This window comes from Homarus americanus, unplaced genomic scaffold (genome assembly GCF_018991925.1).
Source record: "Homarus americanus isolate GMGI-L3 unplaced genomic scaffold, GMGI_Hamer_2.0 scaffold51859, whole genome shotgun sequence".
NCBI lineage: Eukaryota > Metazoa > Arthropoda > Malacostraca > Decapoda > Nephropidae > Homarus > Homarus americanus.
Window position 1 is genome coordinate 17079283 of NW_024711292.1, and position 20934 is coordinate 17100216.

The following is a 20934-nucleotide window of genomic DNA, read 5'->3' on the forward strand; positions in this document are numbered from 1 at the left end:
GAAACCGCGTTAGGCGGGGTAATACTGTACAGTATACTGTACAGTACAGTACTGGATTTAGTTTATATTTAATGTTTTGCTAATTCTATTACCGCTATGTATACTTTTTCTGTGATTTGGAACCAATTACCCAATATCCCATTGAAATAATAGATTCAGTTAACGAAATTTTCGGCTAACTAACGACTCTGTGGAATGAATTGTGTTCATTAACTGAGGGACCATTGTAGTTGTATATGTATGCACTGCTTTCTATAGAAATGGCAATGATTTTCTGTATATGTAATGTATTTCATGGGGTAAAGGGAGGCTCAGGAACGTAACTCCTGTATTTTATCTATTTCTTATGGGGAAAATTGATTCGCTTAACATTGTTTCGTATAACATCGTGTTTTCAGGAACGTAACCCCGACAATAAGCGAGGACTTTCTGTATATAAATGACTGTAATTCATTACCTATTGTGCTCTATGTTTGGTATCATTTATTTCTGTTTGTTTTATGTTTGGTACAAAACAAAGAAATAATGAAAAGACTTCATTCGAAGGCAAATTTCATCTTTGACTTAGACCTTTTATTCTAAATGTTAAAAAAAAAATTATCCTCTCTGAAGTGCTAATGCCTTGAAATCATTTGCATTTTGATAGTCCAAATATTTAACATTATTTTAGAGAATAACAGGTCTGCTTACAAATTGTGAACACATTTAGGTTGAATAAATGGACAGCTACACGAACATTTTCTATGAACCAATCAGGTATGTGTAGCCATTGATGAGGAGTGTGGCTTTCGGGCCAGGTTAGCGTGGAAATACTGCATTTACAGGGGTTCATCATATAAAAATTCCACAAATCATTATATTTTGAGATATTTATTTTATCATTGTTTTAATTTTATTCCATAGTACGTTTACTATTGCGAGTTTCCTTCTGTCAAATGTTAACAAACAAAGCACTGCCACACAGCACAAAACTTCAGAAAGCCCCTGTAAATGCACTAAAGAAGGGGACTGTACATATAGCAGTCCCTGAGTTACAAACAACTGTACTTACAATACAGTACATTCATCGCAAAAATCTGTTCCTATCTATGAGCACTTTATTCACAAATACATTATTTATATATTTTTTTTTTGTATGGAATATTATTGTTGTTTTGTATTGGCAAGGTTCTGTTTTAACCTAACCTATGGAATTAACAGTGTTCTGACTTATGAACAGATCAACTTACAAACAGGGTCCATGAAAGAAACCCATTGGTAACTCAGGGACTGCCTGTATAGTACATACAATGCTCTGGAGAATCCAAAATATTTTTTTCTACACATATGAACTTAAAAAGGATCAGCTCAATTTGATAAAAAGGATATCTATTTATATAAGCACTAGAGTACAAAGGAGGTATTTACCTATAGGCCTTGTATATCATATCATTGGAAGCTGCTCCTTCAGCAAAGCCGGCAGCATATGCTTGAACAGCATCAGGGAACTCTGGATTGGTTTCTACCTCAAGGTAGCCCCACCTGAAAAAATAACTTTTACACTAACTTTGCTTTTTAGAGGATCATATATTAGAAATACAAATACTGTACAGCACTAGACTTAAATCAGCTCATTTTTGGCGATGAAATACATTAAATATAAAAATACAGTAAAACACAATACAATTTTATTCACGAGTTATTTCAAACCTGGAAACATTTAAGTGCAACTACATATACTGTACAGTACTCTGAAATCACAATAAAAAAGTTCATTCACACAACCACCCAGATCCACAAAGTCTATTATCAATTATACCTTCTTAGAGAAACTACAATATTTCACATAAAATAACTGGTTAAGAACAAAAATACCATACCCATCGCCCAAACACACAATTACTAACCCATCAATAAAAGTGTTGTCAGTAAAATTGCTTCTAGCAACCCAATTCTTAGCCACTCCATCATGAGTCCTGTAGAGCACACCATCAAAGGTAACACTAATAATAGTTGCTGAAACTGGGATCAGAAAGACTGCCAGTAAAAATTGTATACTACTGGCAATCATTTGCATCAGTTGCATGGTGGTTGTTTCCAGTTCCTGTGAAAAAAAGTAAAACATTAAACTACCGTATATCTCGGCTTATAAGACGGAATTTGAACATTAAAAAAATCTGCCCAAAGTTAGGGGGTCGTCTAAACCACCAAGTATAAAATTCTTACCTCTTAAATATTGTGGTTTAGTGTGTCAAGAGTGGTGATGGAAACATCGTAAGCCACTCACAAGGTCTTACCACTCATTATTTTATACTGAAACTTACGTTTGGCAAGCTGGATTCAAATTAAGATTACCGGTATATTAAAATAATAAAAATGTATTATAAACCTGACTAACATACCGTAAAAGAGAATTATACTCCTGTAATAAACACAGCTATCATCACACACCCCTCCCCATGCCCCCCCCCCCATTTGCCAGTGAGGAGACAAGAAAGGGAAAGTGACCGCGAGATTGGGCTATTTTTAACCGTGGAGGTGGTCAGTAATGCATATCGGTATATTTACTGATAATAATACTTATCTCCTATATAAAATTAATTTAAAATTTATTTTTTTACAGGGAATATTCAGTAAATGACTGCATTAATTCTTGAAACTACTGACAGTTAAATACAGACGCTTAAGTGACGTCACTAGTGTTTACACTACACCAGCTGGTAACATTTGATGCCATTACTTGAAGTGAATTGGCCTTATTTTAAGTAACTAACCATAAATAAATACAAAAAGTAAAAAAAAGATCAAAAGTGAGAAATAATATACTGTATGTATGTTGTGTTGTCAAAGTTAGAGGAACAATTCAAACTGCAATTGTGTGTACGGTATGCGCAAAAAAATCTAGAATTTGCCTTTATTATAAAACAGTACTGTACTGTATTGTACTGTGTGTGAAAAAAGGCACTTTTCAGTGTCATTCATTTGTTAATGTTTCTGTTACACTACAGTGCTATACATGTGTCTGTAAAACCAGTACAGTACAGTATAAATTATCTGTACATTACATGTACTGTACCTGATTTCTAGTCCCTCCCTCCTCCCACTAGGGTGCTGAGGTAAATTGGATCTGGAGCTTTTGGTTGGGATGCCGATATTAATAAAGGAATGGGAGAGTCTGAAAATATTCAAGAGTAAAACTCACTAGCTTTCAGCCTGTTAGACATGGTTATCTGCAGGATATGTTTTAGAGGGGGAATGTTGACAAAATGGCAGGAATTTATAAATTTATTGCAAGATCTGATAACAAATCTGACAGTTTATGCTGTACAAACACTCCCCGAGTTACGGATGGGTTCTGTTTTTGGAGGATATCCTTAAACTGAATTTTCCATAAACCGGAAGCAGGGCCGGATTAAGGTAGGTGGAGGTCCTTTCGTATAAATTAAATAAAAATAACTTTACTTTCTCTGACAAGCTAGACATAGAATTGCCTACGGTACAGTATGTATGTATGAAAACAAATTTCACAGACTAAATTTAAGTGGTGGTAGGTTAATAATTGAAATACATATCATTACAAATTGTGTACTTTATTAATACAATAAGTCCTCGCTTAACGTTGGGGTTACGTTCCTAAAAATGAGACGTTATACAAAACAACGTTAAGCGGATAAATTTTCCTCATAAGAAATAGATAAAATACAGGAGTTATGTTCCTGAGCATCCCTTTACCCCATGAAATACATTACAAATACAGAAAATCATTGCCATTTCTATAGAAAATAATGCATACATATACCTGTACAACTACATGGGCAAAGGTGGTAGAGTAAGTGTGTGGTGGGTAATGGAGCGGAGGAGGCGAATGGCCGGAGGGGAGGAGTATGGCAGGAGCGGAGGAGGAGGGTGGGAGTGGAGGAGGGTGGCGAGACACTAAGACTCTGCGCCAATCCGAGAGCGGGTCATGCAGCGTAAAATGTAGTCTGTGATGACGCAAAACGAAGTAGTATCAGATCACCGGGACGTTAAATGAGTTTTTTGGTCTTTAAAGTTTAGCAACGTAATACCAAAACAACGTTAAGCGGGACGACGTTAAGCGTGGACTTACTGTATGTATTAATCCATAAGGAATAACCAAACAAAATGAACATAAATTAAACTTCTTTTTCTTTGATATCACATTATATTCTAACATAGGTGCATTGAAACCTTACGTGCCTTTTTAAAAAAAATTTTTTTGATCAGCTTGTCGAAATAAATGTCCAATTGTAATAAAACACAGTATTTATCAATTATACTTCCCAAATTAGATGATCTTCCACCAATCACATATCATGACACATTCATTCTGCCAAATTCTAAAATAGATTTGCTAGGCCTCACCATTTCCTCTAATATGTCATGGAAGCCACACATCCACAACATTACTAAAGCTGCCTCCCAAAAGCTGGGAATGCTGTACAGATGCCGTAGCTACTTCTGTCCTGAGCAGTTGCTTCAAGTATATAAGGGATTCATTCGTCCTAACTTGAGTACGGTACTGTTTTAATATCTGGGGAGGCTCTTCTTCTGTCCAACTGTTAGCTGGGGTGGAATCAAAGGCATTTCATCTTATTAAATCTCCTCCTTTAGTTGATAATCTCTCTTCCCTTTCTCTTCGCCGCAATGTTGCTTCACTCTCCCTCTGTTACAGGTATTTAACGGGCAATGTTCGGTGGATTTGGCAACCTGTGTACCGCCGGCAAAGCCGTGGGCTCCTAACACTCGTCTTGCCTGCGGTGCCCACCGTTTCTGTGTGGATGTTGGTCACACTAGAATAACCCATTAAAGTACATCCTTCTTTCCTAACACAGCCAAACTGTGAAATGCTCTGCCTTCTTCTGTGCTTCCATACTCCTACAATGTCTCGCTTCAAAAAGCTGGTTTTCCGGCACTTTCATGGTGTAGATTAATACAGTACAGTCTTTTTCTCTTCTATTTTTAATTTCTTTTTACTCATATTTTTTCACCTGGGTGGGCTATTCCTCATAAGAAAATGTGCCAGAAAATTTTTCACATATTTCAGTTTAAAAAATGACCTCTCTCCAGAGCAATTCATTAGCATAAGACTCAGATAAATAAGCGGGTCGGGATATATCGCGAGATAGGGTCCAACGATGTTCGCTATACAGCTCCTCCCCAACTTACGACCTACTTGACTTTCGACCTGCCTCAGTCGTACCAAAATTTTGTCAAATTAGTAGGGTATGCTATAACGAACGGATTCTACTACAAATATTCCTATAATGAACGGTTTTACCTATAAAATTGAGAATGCTATAACGAATGCAACTCCTACAACGAATGCAGTTGAATACGGGACTATTTCGTCTGGCGCATGAATATTGTTGTACCGCGGCTCACAAGAAGAACATCAGGCGGCATCTTTGTATCATTGTGTAGCCAGTGCACCACTGAACTTGTTGAAATTTCGTCTTTTGATGTGGAAATTCGTGTTATTTGTACAACTATTTTGTTATACAAGTGTACAATTGTAACAATGAATAGTCCAAAGCGAGTGAGAAAGCTAATAACCCTTGAAACTATGAAAGAAATCATAAAGAAACGTGAGAATGGAACAAGCATTGCGAAACTTAGTGATGAATATGGGATGGCTAAATCGACTATACTACGTACGATTTTGAAGAATAAAGAGGAGTTGAAAACTGTGCAAGTGACTAAGGGAATCTCTAGACTTAGCAAAGCAAGGTGTAATGTGATTGAAGAGATGGAAAATTTACTCTTAGTGTGGATAAAGGAGAAAGAAATGGCAGGTGATAGCGTTCGTGAAGCTATAATTTGTGAGAAGGCCAGACAATTGTTTGAGGACCTTAAAGCCAAGACTCCCAGTGGAAGTGATAGTGATGTGCCAGTGTTTAGGGGTACCAAGGGGTGGTTTACTGGTTTCAGAAGAAGAAATAAGTTACACAGTGTTGTGAGACATGGTGATGCTGCTAGTGCAGATAAGGAAGCAGCTAAGGAACACCATGACATTTTTTTAAATGTGATTAAAGAGGGAGGCTTTGTTTCTCAGCAGGTATTTAACTGTGATGAAACTGGACTTTTTTGGAAAAAAATGCCTCGCCGTACATACATTACCAGGGAGGAAACTTCTGTCCCTGGCCATAAGCCAATGAAAGACAGGCTTAGCCTCCTTCTTTGTGCTAATGCTTCTTGTGACTGCAAAATAAAGCCACTCCTTGTGTACCATGCAGAAAACCCCAGAGCTTTCAAAAACATTAGGAAGAACCGCCTTGGTGTTATGTGGCGGTCAAACCCAAAGGCTTGGGTGACCAGGAGTCTTTTCTCTGAGTGTGTGACTGAGGTGTTTGAACCCAGTGTTCGGGAATACCTCAGGGAGAATAATCTTCCATTGAAAGCTCTATTGGTGATGGACAATGCACCAGCCCACCCTCCTAATTTGATGGTTGAATTGCCAGAGGAGTTCACCTTCATCACTGTGCACTTCTTGCCACCCAACACAACACCTCTCATCCAGCCCATGGATCAACAGGTAATTTCAAACTTTAAGAAGCTGTACACAAAGGCACTGTTTAGAAAATGTTTTGTGTCCACTTCTTCCACTGATGTTCGTGTGAAGGAATTTTGGAAGAGTCACTTCAATATAGCAGACGCTGTGATTTTAATTGTCAGCCTGGAAAGAGGTTTCTTTGAGGTGTCTTTGTGCTGCTTGGAGGCCATTGTGGTCTGAATGTGTGCTTCAAATAGACTTTGAAGGCTTTGAAGAGTTAGAGGAAGAGGCTGTTGTACATGAAATTGTGTCTGGGCAATTCCATGGGCCTGGAAGTGGATGACGATGATGTTGAGGAGTTGGTGGATGAGCATAGTAAGAAGCTGTCCACTGAGGAGCTGCTTGAGCTTCACAAAGAAGAGAACGAGACACTAAAGCGGAGCTTAGCTTCTGAGGAGTCAGGGGAGGATGAGGACATAGAGGAAAGCCGCATCATTCCAGCCAGAGATCTAAAGGATGTGTTCTGGTGCTGGAGCAAACTGTCTAAGCTTGTGGAGGTTTATCATCTTGATGCTGGTGCTGTGGAAAAGGGCATCAGTATTTTTAATAACAATGTGATGAACTACTTTTGGAAGGTCCAGAAATCAAGGTTGAAGCAGCCAACCCTGGATTCCTTCTTTAAAAAAGTAGCAAAAGACCCTACAGACAAAGTGCCTGTAAGACAGTCACCAAAGAGGGCTAGGAAGGATGACTCCTCTCCTTCCACCTCTTCTCCATAATTCTCTCCTCCCCCTTCCTCCTGTCCTGCATGCTGAACAACACTGAGGTAACAAAGTACCGTATTTTTTACTTTTTCCACAGAAATTTTTCAGTGTTAAGTGGTTGCATTTGGGGGCCTGGGACGGATTAATCCTATAACAAACGAATGCTATAACGAACGAGGTTCTAGAACCAATTAGATTCGTTATAGCATACCCCACTGAGTATGTATTTTCGAGTCCCAACGTCAGTACACAGAGAATTTTCGTTTGTAATTCACTTTAAAATGGCTGGCAAGCTTAAAAGTGAGAGCTTTGTGGTGCTGAGAAGAAAATGAGATACCCATTTTAGATTTTCTATGTATTATTTAAGCATTTTCGACTTACGACCATTTCGACGTACGACCTGGATTTGGGTCCCTAACCCCGCCGTAAGTCGGGGAGAAGCTGTATACTAAATTGCAATGTATAATTACATGTAATCAATGGGGAAAATAGGGTTAGGTTCTGGAGGCCCAAAAAAGTGACTAAACTTGACTTAATGAGTTCATTTTCTTACTAACCAAAGCACCAATGAACACTAAACTTGGGAACAACAGGCTATTTCAATATTAATATCAAGGAACACCACTCAGGATCTCTAGACTCGGCAGCTGACGCACCATCCTGGGAACACCAGACTCGGCAGCAGATGCCACACTGCCACCCTTACTTGACAATCCCACACCTACATAAACAAACACCAAAAATATTAGTTACAGTATTAAATCTTTTTCATTATCTTCACTTTACTTTTCATGTCACTAGCAACCCATTTACACTCGCTTTAGAAATTGGAATCTGCATCAGACTCGGCAGTTGATGCGCCATCCTGTGAACAACAGACACTACACTGCCACCCTCACTTAACAATCATAAACGAACAAACCAAAAATATTAGTTAAAATATTAAATCTTTTCCATTAAGCTTTCCATATCTTTACTTCACTTTTCACGTCACTAGCAACCCATTTATACTCACCTTAGAAGTCGTAGTCTGCAGCAGAGTCGGCTGCTTTCACTCAGAAAGACTGAACGGGCAAGCGTGAATGCATGAGTGAGCAGTCACGGTGGTGCCTCTGGTGAGCAAATAAAGCATTTGTTTGCAATGGCGGTACATTTGAAATACTTCCTGCCTGATTTCCCCAGCGAAATAAACAAATTTATCGCTATATATAGGAAAATTTCAATAATTTTGGTAGCCGCGATATAAAAAAATCGTTATATAAAGTCGCGATATATCCCAAACCTACTGTAGTATGTCTGTGTTTGAAAATGTTGATTCTAGTCTCTTATCAAGTATTATTTTGAACATTAAGGCCCAAATTCAGAATGGTGGTTTGAAACTGCACGAAGGTTTAAACCAAGGATCAAGCGAAGATTGAAGATTGTTGGTATTCAGAATGCTGGCCTGAGCCAACACAAAGATTCAAACCGGGTTTGAGATTGGATTTGTCGATCCTTGTGTTAACCCAGCCTGGAGACAGGTTTGGCAGTCGATCTGTCATTCAAGATAACAATTCAACATAAAATTTGACAGAGTGCACTTTTCAGTGATACAGTGAGTTCTGCTATAACGCGTGTTTTGACAACGCGAATTTGCTCGAACGCGATTTATGAATTGAGGAACGATATTTGTAAAACGCGAACTCGTTTGCTCTAACGCGATTCCACTCGAACGGTTGTTGTGGCTTCAGTTCACGTTCGACATCACATGTTCAATTGAGTTATGTGTTTTGTTTGTGAACAATTGCAGAAATAATGTATGTAATATTTATGTATACAGTATACCTATATATTACAAGTAAATTGTAAAATTTTACATAAAAGAGAAAATCAAATTACATAGCGTTTTACACCCTCGCTCTCTCTACATCACACACAGTGTTTACAGTTCACGTTCGACATCACATATTCAATTGATTTATGTGTTCTGTTTGTGAAGAATTGCAGAAATAATTTATGTAATATTTATGTACACAGTAAACCACTCACAAGGTCCTACAGTACCACTAATTATTTTATACTGAAACTTATGTTTGGTAAGCTGGATTAAAATGAAGATTACCGGTATATTAAAATAATAAAAATGTATTATAAACCAGTCTAACATACCGTAATAAACACAGCTGCTATTATCATCCCCCCACCCCCATTTGCCAGTGACAAGAAAGGGAAAGTGACCTTGACTGTGACCGCCTGTGGCTATTTTTAGCCGTCCTTGTGTTCGGAGGTGGTCAGTAATGCATATCTGTATATTTACTGATCATAATACTTATCTCTTATAAATAATTCATTTAAAATTTATTTTTTTGCAAAGAATATTCAGTAAATGACTGCATTAATTCTTGAAACTACCTACAGTGGTAAATTTAGGATATAAATAATGAACAGAAGTCACGTCATGGATTCGGAGTTTGGTCCTTAACGATCACCATAAATGTAGCCTCCCTTTTTCGCGAAACACGTATATAAATTAAAGAAAATACTTGCAGTATATTTAATATATTACAGTATATTATATATAAATAAATAAACAAATAAATTCAAATTCCCTTATCATCCTGTGTCATATACAGAAATACTTGAGTCCCTGAGCGAGTACACAAAAAGAAAACGGACATCCTGGAGTGGATAGAGAACGGACATCTCTACTGGGGGACTCAAACGTTTCTCATGTTTTGTGGGCGCTCTAGCATAATATGAATAATATGTAAATTACAATTTACATATATATATATATATATATATATATATATATATATATATATATATATATATATATATATATATATATATATATATATATATATATATATATATGTAAATTGTAAAAATTTAAATAAAAGAGAAAACTAAATACGTAGCGTTTAAAGTGTTAAAGTGTACTGTACAGTGTTGTGGCTTGGCTCAATGTTTACAGTTCACGTTCGACATCACTTGTTCATTTGATTTATGTGTTTTGTTTGTGAAGAAATACCTGTACAGTATATGTAAATTGTAAAATTTTAAATAAGAGAGAAAAATAAAATAAGTAGCGTTTAAAGTGTACTGTACATTGTGGCTTGGCGCGGGGTTATGCAGTGTTTACAGTTCACGTTCGACATCACATGTTCAATTGATTTATGTGTTTTGTTTGTGAAGAATTGCAGAAATAATTTATGTAATATTTATGTATACAGTATACCTGTACAGTATATGTAAAATGTAAAATTTTAAATAAGAGAAAAACAAAATACATAGCGTTTTAGACCCGCGCGCTCTGTTTACTCCACACTTTGTTTGAAACACGTGAGCTGTTGTTCTCCACAAATTACTGTTTGAAGTTTTCTTGATTCTGATTACTGTTTCTCCAATTTTGTGACTATGGAAAAGAAGAATATCTCTGGGAAGCACTCTGGTGATCGCATTTCCGGTGGTGATCGTAAAAGAAAGGCTATAACACTTGAAGAAAAGCTTGATGTTTCATGACTCCTCAGCCTCAACATCAACCTTCTCCCCCATCAAGTTATATTCATATTTTTTCAAGGTAAAGTGTAACATTTACTGTATGATTTCATTATTAGATATGAATGTAACATTTATTTAGACTGTGCTATCCTTTGTGTTAGGCTAACTACGAAATTTTTTTTCGATTTGGAGTAATCTGCACCTAACCCTATTTTCTCCATAAGCCATGTTATTTCTATTACACGAATTTCTATAACACGATGTTTTACAAGAACACTACTATCGCGTTATAGCAGAACTACCTGTATTGTCAAATTGGAAATTTTGTAGAGAGACGACTGATGGTAGATAGGTATAATCCTATCAATTTTTATGATGACACTCAATTCAGACAATGATATAGGTTCAGCAAGGGGAGATTTCCTTGATACTTTCCTTGATATTGAGCATCTACGTGACAGACCTGTTGGCTATGGTTCACCTCTACCTCCCATTATCTGCTGAGGATTGCGTTGAGATTCTTCGCAATGAATAGTTTCCAGGTAAGAAAGATTCTGGTTACTGAATGAGTTATGGTAATGTGCTACAACACTTTTGTGTTTCGGGTCCATGAGGATCAAGCGGGTAAATGTAAAGAACGCTGACGCTTCTTTATTTTGATTGGTTTTTTTTTAGGAAAACTATTTTGAATATTTTTAATATAATTGAATCAATGCTGAGTGCATTTTGATTTTAATGTACAGGTTGACAACCCTTTATCCGAAATTCCGAAAACCGAAAAGCTCTAAAAACTTAATGTTTTTTTGTGGGGCTTTTGTGGGGCTCTTTTTTTTTTTTTTTTTTTAACAGGGATTATTAGCCCACCCAGGCATAGATCGCTGACCCACATCGGGGCCTGGGGGGCGAAAATGTAACAGTAATAATAATCATAATAATAATAATTATTCATAGTAAATAAAAATTTTAATAAAAATACACCAAAATAAAATAATAATGATTACAATAATAATAATAATAATAATAATAATAATAATAAAATATAATAATAAAATTAATAATAATAATAACAATAATACTGTAATAATAAAATAATAATACAGTAAAGAAATACAAGAATGGAAAAAAGATCAAAAGTGAGAAACACGACCTAGACCTATGAATTATTATTATTATCATTTTTATTATATTTTCGAACCCCAGGCCCCAAAGTGGGTCAGTGATCTATGCGGTGGGCTAATACACAAAAAAAAAAAAAAAAAAAAAAAAAAAAAAAAAAAAAAAAAAAAAAAATTCTGAAAACCGAAATGCCTCTGGCCCCAAGGATTTCGGATAAAGGATTGTCAACCTGTATTAATAATGGAAAGTCTTCTCTTAACATTACTAATTAGGGGAAATGTTAGGTTAAAAGGACAGAAAGACACCTAACTTAACCAAACCTAGCCAGGTTACTACACCCTACATTGATTCATCTTGCTTTGGTTATGAATATTGAAACCTGTCCCGGGTTATACGGGTATCTACCTTTTGTATGTAATTGTTCTTCCTCTATGAATTTCTTTATCATCATATAACAACACAGCCACGTTGTAGCACAGTATACCATAAATCATTATAATTTGATTGTAATTATAAACAAAATTAACTTATGATGTGCAAGGAGAGATTTTCATTCTCCGTAAAAGCTCATCGAGTCAAAGTTGCAGCCATAATCTTGTAAACATCACTCTCGATGGTGACTGGCTGTCGTAATGATGTAACTGAAACATGATTGGCTGGAATTTCAGTGTTCGAATCCTTGCTCGTAATTGAAGAAAATGCAACAGATTACCTGATCCGGGGATCAAGGCGATGTTCTGAATATGGGTAATCCACTACAGGAAATCTCGGATCGAGGAATCCCGATTCGCACGCCTGAGCTGAACTCAAACCCAGGCTCAAACCACCGTTCTGAATTCGGGCCAAAGTGTTCAAGGCTCATCTCTTGTTTTCTTGGCAGGCAAAAGTTTTCCTATAATATTGTACAGCTGCTCCCCGACTTACGACCGGGTTAGGGACCGACATCCAGGTTGTAATGGCCCTTGTTTCATAAACAGAAGAATTATATAAATGGGTTAATTACATTTGATTTATATACTGATTCACCCCCTGTAACTTTCCACTAGCTATGAGGTGACATGTTCTGTGCACGTGATAAGGTGGGCCTACGGGAAGCCGCGTCATTTTATGCTGAGGTAAAGGCATTTGTAGCCGGCTTTCTGGCCACCCCAAGTGTGCAGTAGTTTGCTAGTACTCACGAGAGGAAGACGTTACTTGAGAGCCCTCGTGGATGGCTCCGTCTTCCCTCAAGGGAGGACGACGAGCCTATTCCGTTCTCCCTTGATAGAAGTCACTACTCATAGAACTCTCCCTCAATGCCTCACATAGAAAGGACATCTTTAAGTAGGTCTATTTACATAGCCTCTGTCCTTCTCTTAACACTCATAGTTACAATGATAAGTTACGGTTGATTTACACTTTGGAATTGTCTTAGTTGTTCCTAAATAAATGGATAATTTTAAAAGTCTAATATTAAATTTTTTAGTCATTTTAACAATTATTGAACATAATTGAAAGTAATGAAACTAGTTTTATGCGCGCCATCCAGCCTCTCAACACACCATACAGGCATCAGTCTTTGTGTCTTTTCAGTGGAGGTAATATCTTGCTTGAGACTCTTCAACTAAATGCTTTTTTTCTGTGTTAGCAAGCAAATTATTGGTCATTTTGAAATTTATTTTACATATTGACAAGATATAATGCAGTGCAATGTTGATTTAAAGAAAATAATCTTGAATTACACCAAGAGAACTTAAATTTTATGGGTGAAATGGCACCATGGGGTGACTTCTCTTCCACCCCAATGCCTTCTCTTCTTCCTTCTCCTCCACTCCCATTCTAATTCCCATCATCATCATCCAGGAGCCTTCTACATACACACCTCAAACTAAGTGTAGTTTTCTACATTTTTTGTTGAATTTAGGCAATTTTCGGTAAGCTGGAACTAATTACCCAAAAACCCATTGAAACAATGGTTTCGGTTAACGAGCAACCTTCTAGAACGGATTGTGCTCGTTAACTGAGGGACCACTGTACAGTAAATAAGGACATGGGGGGCCAGGGGTGTTTTTAGAGGGGGCTGCAAAAATAAGCGGATTCTTAACATTCACAGGTATCTCTGTTACCTAACCCCCGCGTATGTTAAGGGCCGACTGTATTTTCGCTCCATGTTTACTTTTTGTATTGAAATCTTTTGTTCAACAATTCACTCCCAATGTCCCTAAGCCCTACACCTAATATTATAATCCATTTTTTGTCAAATATATATTTTCAGTTCCTGGATGTTGTGCTTTTCAATAAACCATTAATTATTGTTATTACAATACAGTATTATTATTATTAAAATGCAGTTGGCATGCCTTGGCAAAAGAATGTGAACATGTCTAAGAAACATGAAACACACAATAGTGATAGCTGCTGTAAAACAGGAAAACAGGTAAAACAGGAAATAATAAAGAAACATGAACAGGGCATTAGAACAATGTGCTAAGTAAAGACTATGGCATGTCGGCATCAACTGTGTCGACAATTCTTGCACAGAAAGACAAGTTCAAGGAAGTGAAAGTGAGAGACAACTCTACCAGACTGTTTAAAGGTAGATCATTGATATCAGAAACAGAGAGGTTACTTCTCATTTGGATTAGGGAAAAACAAATGAAAGGTGATTCAGTTTCTACAGAATTTATTTGTGAAAGAGCCAGGGAAATTTACGAACATTTAAAGGAAGATCAACCTGGTTCTTCTTTGCACAGAGTTCGAAGATTTTCAGGCAAGGAAGGGTTGTAAGGACCGTTCATCGCCGCATACATGACGACCTGTAGTTTCGCAGCCACTCCTCAACCTTGTCCAGAGGCAGTGTAGGGTCGCCTTTGCCAAGGCTAACGCTCAGTGGGATACGAACAAGTGGCAGCACGTGCTGTGGAGTGACGAGGCAACATCTTCTTTTACTGGAAGTCGTACTTTTAATGTGTACAGGCACCCTGGGAGTGATTCGCTTGACCCCAAGTTCACTATTAGCACAGTTAAACATCCTGAGTCACTAATGGTGTGGGGTTACTTCTCGTACTTTGGAACTGGTGATGTTGTTGTGCTACCCAGGAATGTGATGATGAACCAATTTAACTACTTGGAGCTGCTTTGTGATTATTTGCCCGGGTCTTTTGAAAAATGCAGTGCTGATGTGTTTATGGTACCCCATGTCACACAGCAAACTATGCAATACAATGGCTTGTTTATTGTCAGGTAGACTTCATAAGTGATTGGCTAAGCAATTTGCCTAACTTTAACCTAATGGAAAATAAGTGGAGCATTTTCAAGCTTCGTCTACAAGGCAAGGACACAAATACCGTCCCCAAGCTGGAGGCAGCCATTCGTGAGGAGTGGAATAATTTAGACCCACGAATAATCCACAACTTGGCAGTCAGTTTCTTCATGCCTGCAGGAGTGTATCAAGAGAAAAGGGAGGCCTATAGACTACCAGAAGTTTGCTAAATTCTCAGATTAATTTGTTATTAATATTTCATCTTGTTGTTTATGTCCGTCACGACCCCGTGCATAATGCAATGGCGAGGAGTGTATGTCTCATCAAACGTCTAGAGCATTCTAGCGATATCCAGGTAGGAACGAGACATGACTGGAGAATATAGGCTTACAATACATTAAAGAATATTCTAACATAAATAATACTTCAATATACTACATACGAAAATCTCCCTAAACTTGCCAGAATAACTGCTGCTTGGAATATAAAATAATAAAAAAGCCTAATTTACAACCATTATAATACAGTACCAAATTATGCCTTAGCATAACACTTTTGGTTTTTGCTCTATCCCCCTATATAAATATCAATATAGGGGGTCTCCCCGGTTAAGAAAGGGTTCCGTTCCTGAGGATGTTCAAAGTTGGATTTGTGCGTAAGTTGGAGCACATGCTATATGCATACCGTACTTACAAAACAATTTTAAAATCCAACTATATCGTAGCCTAAGTCATTGTATACATCTAAAATCACTTATCTTAAGACAAAATAAATAGAATAACAAAATACAGGAAATCAAAGTAAAAAATAAGTCATCAGGTTATATAAAATACTGTAAATTTCAACTATAACCCCGTTCATATCAGCGGGCGATCGTAAGTCGGGGACCTCCTGTATAAAGTTCCATGGTAGACCATTTTTGACTCTTAAGCCTTATTTTTGTCAGGTAATATTGTCAGGTTTTCACAGGTTTTATTATTATTATTTTCTTTTATTGTTATTCAGGACATTACTGTCCACTGTTTTTTATTGAAAATGCATTTAAATTTACCTAATTTTCACTGATTTTATTAGAAATACTGAATTATGTTGGGAAAATATAAAAATGGCTGAAATCATGTGCTAATCTATCTAGAAAACTATGCATTTACACACGAAAATTAATAGAACTGAAAATAATCAGTATACAAAACTGTTACAAAACGCCCCCCATAATTACTGAACCGCTGAGAGCCACATTTCGTGTACACGGTATTAGCCCTTTTGTTTTATTCTGCAGTTTCCCTTGTCTTCAAAGCCTGGTTAATATGGAGGACTTCACAGCCGACGATTTATTTGTTTTAATGTTTATATTCTTACTATATTTTCATCAGTGAGTTCTAATATAATATTAATTTTTATGGAAATTGCTTAGTTTGGTAAATATTCAGACGAATATGCGCACTACATTTTGTCGTTCTCGGTGGTTATGCAGTGGTAATCGGCGAATCATATGCCACGCAAGCTGCGCTGTCGCTCTCTGCTCAGCCAGTTAAAATTTCATAATGGCAGGTGAAGGGTGTCGCCGTTCATTTATGGATATTATTTGCGAATTCCATAGGACAGACGATCTGACCCTTCAGTTTTTTACAATGTTATAAAGTACTCTTATTTATGAACCTGTTCATGGGGAAGTACTTCTCACAGCAATACTGTGAAATTGAACTGGATTTGTCTTCAAAGTCAACAATCATTCACCAGTTCCTCAACACCGTGGCTCACCGTTTCTCCTGTCTCAGTAACAACAGTAAGTTTGTCCACTGCAGGTGTTAAGCTATGCCAGGTTAGGTTAAGTTAAGGTTAGGGTAAGGTTAGGTTAGGTTAGGTAAGGTTAGGTTAGGGTAGGTTAGGTTAGGTTAGGTTAGGTAAGGTTAGGTTAGGTTAGGTAAAGATAAGGTTTGGAAAAAGTAAGGTTTGGTAAAGGTAAGGTTAGGTAACCTGAACTTTTAAATAAACACATTTAACACATTTGCCATAACTATGACAGTGTCCACTATAAAACAGTGAAAATGCAGTGTTTTTATATTCGTTTTCTTTGAAAATTTTGAATTTTTTTACAAGTTGCCCATATTGTCCCACAATATTTTTGGGTCCAGTTCTAGGTATATCTCGTCATTCCTAACAACTTTTCTTTCTGTTGCAAATGAATCGTTTTTGAGAAAATCACATTAATTTGTTAGGCAGTCAATGAATATTTTCTAAGACCAGTGTTAATGTTACCTGCATCCTCAGAGAGCTAGACAACCCACTACCTGCCCACACTTATTAAGGTTAGGTTAGTTTGGTTCGGTTTGGTTAGGTTTGTTTGGTTTGGTTAGGTTTGTTTGGTTTGGTTTGGTTAGGTTAGCTTGGTATGGTCAGGTTAGGCTGGTTGCTTCGATATGAGCTTTGTTGGGAGGTCCTGGGGGCGGAGCCCCCATCAACCGGGGATTCTCCCCCACCCCCCCTCCATTAGGTATTACATATATTCTGATCAATGGCAGTTAGGTCAGGTTTAGGTTAGCACAGAAACTGATTTTGAGATGAAACCTAGGTTTTTCCAATGGGTTTTGTTGTGATTCACTCGAATTTGATAATAATCTTTTGCCAAAACTTGACTCAAGATTCTCAAATTTTGGCTTTTCTATACTTGTTAAAAACGGAAAATCCGAACCAACTTTGGTCATTTACTGTATATAGCATATCGCTCGTTTTTTTATCTCCTCCACCCAAAAACCCCGATTTCCCACGGGTCCCAAAGGTTGTCAAATTAAAAAACGAGTCATTTGCGATAGAAATAAGGGTCAGAATCGTTCAAAACACATAAACAATCACCAGAAAAACGTAAGTTTCATGTCCAAAACCATAATGGGCAACTTGTAAACATTTACCAAAAAATCAGCGGCTGTGATGTAAATAATTACCACCGTTGATGTTAATGGTAGTGGGTCTTATTCATATTTCTAAAAATACTCACTGTGATGAAAATAAAGGTCATATACTTTGAGATCACCATCAAAAACATACTGTAGATAAACCTTTTTTTCCAATTATGTACTCTACCAAATCTTTACCCTTCTATAGTATTAACTAGGCTCAATCTCTCTGGATAAGAGAGGTGTTAATAGTTGCCAGTGTAGCAATCTGGGAGCTCCCCGTCTGCGGTCCGACTAATTACCCAAATGTAGACGCAATGAAGTCAAATAAAGTTCCTATATGAATAAATCGGACTGCCAACCACTTCTCGACTAGTATTTGGTGTCATAAAGTCACAAAAAATTGGTAAACTTAATTTAAACTGAGTTAATAGATCGCGTGCTTGTACCGAGGGAGCGAGTAATTAGCCAAATTAACCCAAATGTAGCCAAATGTAGTCGCAATGAAGTCAAATGATGGTCCTACAAGCGTAAATCGGGCTGCCAATCACTTCTCGACTAGTATTTGGTGTCATAAAGTCACAAACAATTGGTAAACTTAATTTAATCTGAGTTGTGTTAGGTTAGGTTAGGTTAGGTACATGCAGTCGATCTATTAACTCAGGTTAAATTAAGTTTTCCAATTTTGTTTGACTTCGTGACACCAAATACTAGTCGAGAAGTGATTGGCAGTCCGATTTATTCATGTAGGACCATTATTTGGCTTCATTCCGGCTATATTTGGGTACATTTGGGTAATTAGTCGGACCCCTCCAAGCTTGGTAACTAGTATCCGATGTGATTGGCTGTTTTTCTTGTTCTTTCGCCCTTTCCTCCATAATTCTCACACTTCCCATTACTCTACCAATATATCAGAATAAAACTCCGCTTATATAGTAACAAAATTTTGTACAATAATCCACAGAAATACCGTTACTACCTTAAGCCTACTTTTTCTCCAATTCCTTTAAACAACAAATGTTTATTTTACATGGCGAAAACAATTTCCCAATGCATATACATTAAATCATCTGCTAAAACCAGAGATATACTATAAAAAAAATATATATATATACATATAAAATTACTTACATTGGTTGATTAACTCCAGAGTTCAGTCTACGATTCACCCGAGCACCACTATATATCAGCTATCCTTACCGTGTCACGTGACTTCATTACCACACCCCCTCCCCAGCAACACAACACCGATACTTCCCAGGCCACAGAGGAAGAAACAAGCATGACATCTTCGGGATGATGATACCATGCAAGGATTGGAGACAGTACATAGTCCTTGATACCATGGACCATTGTAAATGTGAATATTTTTTGGAACACTTTGTCTCGGTGACCGGATAAAACCCCAACGGACAAAACCCCAGTCTCATATATAAAATATAAAATAAAACACTTTTATGTTTAGGTTAGGTAAGGTTAGGTCAGTGTTGACAAATGACAACCCAGCATTCAGGAGCCGGTGCATGCCCAGTACTTGCCAACAGTGCGTAACAGAGACGCGACCGATCGCCCAGGCGGCTAACGAGCCGATCTTTTGGTGAAGAGGATAGAAGAATTATTCAATACCCACGGAAATCCAAACAAATTATGGCAATTAGAACAAGCAGAGAAATAGAAATCATAAACAAATATGAAAGGAAATGGAAAATTAAAACAAACACAAAAACTGAAGATAATTCTTATATCTAAAACCTGACCCTACTTAATCATGGTCAACAATCAAAACATACCATACTCAAACACATTACCACATATCACAGAAAGAATTGGAAGCTACCTGACTAAACTCAGAAGGTTCCGTAAATTAAACACCACGGTCATACACGCAGTTAACGTAACAGACGATTCATATTACGCTCAATAGCCCACAAAACATGAAGCTATGCTTTCCTTCAGTGAGAGGTATGTTTTATCGCTCAAGACGCCTTAGTGGTATCCCATTTTCTGACAACCTCTCTATAAAGTGAAATTGAATATGAAAAAGAACGCTATTGTTTTGAGTCAACTTAGAGATGTCTGATTACAGTTAAAGCATACAAGATCCTTTGTGAGTGATGTTAAAAGCTTTAACTGTCTTTATTTTACTTTTTTTTAAATTTTATCCTCTTCGCCACTGATCGGCTCGTTAGCCGCTTGGGCGATCGGTCACGTCTCTGATTACTTTTCCTTTTCAATTATCCTTTTCACCAAAAGATCGGCTTGCTAGCCGCCCGGGCGATCGGTCACGTCTCTGTCACGCACTTTTGGCAAATACTGCGCATGCACCGGCTCCTGAATGCAAGGTAGGTAGCTACCTACCTTGCCTGAGTGTACCTGAACCCGCTCCAGTGTTGGTCAAGTCTTGTCTTGAAAGAGCTCACACTCGTTGCCGACACAACACTTTCTGGTAGATTGTTCCTAGAGTTTACAACTCTCACTCTAAAAAAGTTTGCACTCGTAGTTTTCTGGACTTGCGGCTTCTTCAATTTTGAGCTGTGACCCTTTGTGGGGCGAGCGTCCGCCAGCTCCAAGTAAGGACACTCGACTGAGTAGTGCCCCTTTGAGATGCTTATACACCTCAATTAGGTCACCCTGCCCGATAATAAATTCCAACACAGTCTAAATAGATGAGCAGCAAAAACCCATATACAAAAAACATTAGCAATATGAAACTACAAGAACTAGAAGACCCCATATTCCAACAATTAATGCAAGAAGACATTAGCAGAACACACAACTGGTGGCCAAAGAAAATAACAATGACAACACAGATCCAGAGCCAACAAACTCGTATACAAAATGAAAACCAAGAGACTCAAAGGACATGGAGGGCCCCCCCTCCCCAAACACCACAAGCTACCTTAGCTTAGATTAGCTTGGCTTCCCTTCCCTTTCTGTAGTGGACCT

At 37.5% G+C, this 20934-nt stretch overlaps 1 protein-coding gene across 5 annotated transcripts in view; it reads right to left on the bottom strand.

Annotated features, from left to right (window-relative positions):
• The window catches only part of LOC121853753 (putative phospholipase B-like 2), a 41893-nt gene extending 22537 nt beyond the window's left edge, over nt 1–19356 (bottom strand). For 2 of the 5 annotated variants that reach the window (XM_042348354.1, XM_042348142.1), the window contains exons 1-3: nt 19189–19356; nt 1887–2083; nt 1408–1521 (exon numbers count right to left, since the gene is read on the bottom strand). In XM_042348354.1, coding sequence (XP_042204288.1) covers nt 1408–1521; nt 1887–2083; nt 19189–19341 — 464 coding nt within the window. In that variant the 5' untranslated portion in view covers nt 19342–19356. Of the gene's footprint in view, nt 1–1407; nt 1522–1886; nt 2084–8269; nt 8367–19119 lie in introns of all 5 variants that reach the window. The other 3 variants (XM_042348290.1, XM_042348219.1, XM_042348412.1) reach the window with 3 other exon arrangements.
• Nucleotides 19357–20934: the final 1578 nt, after the last annotated feature.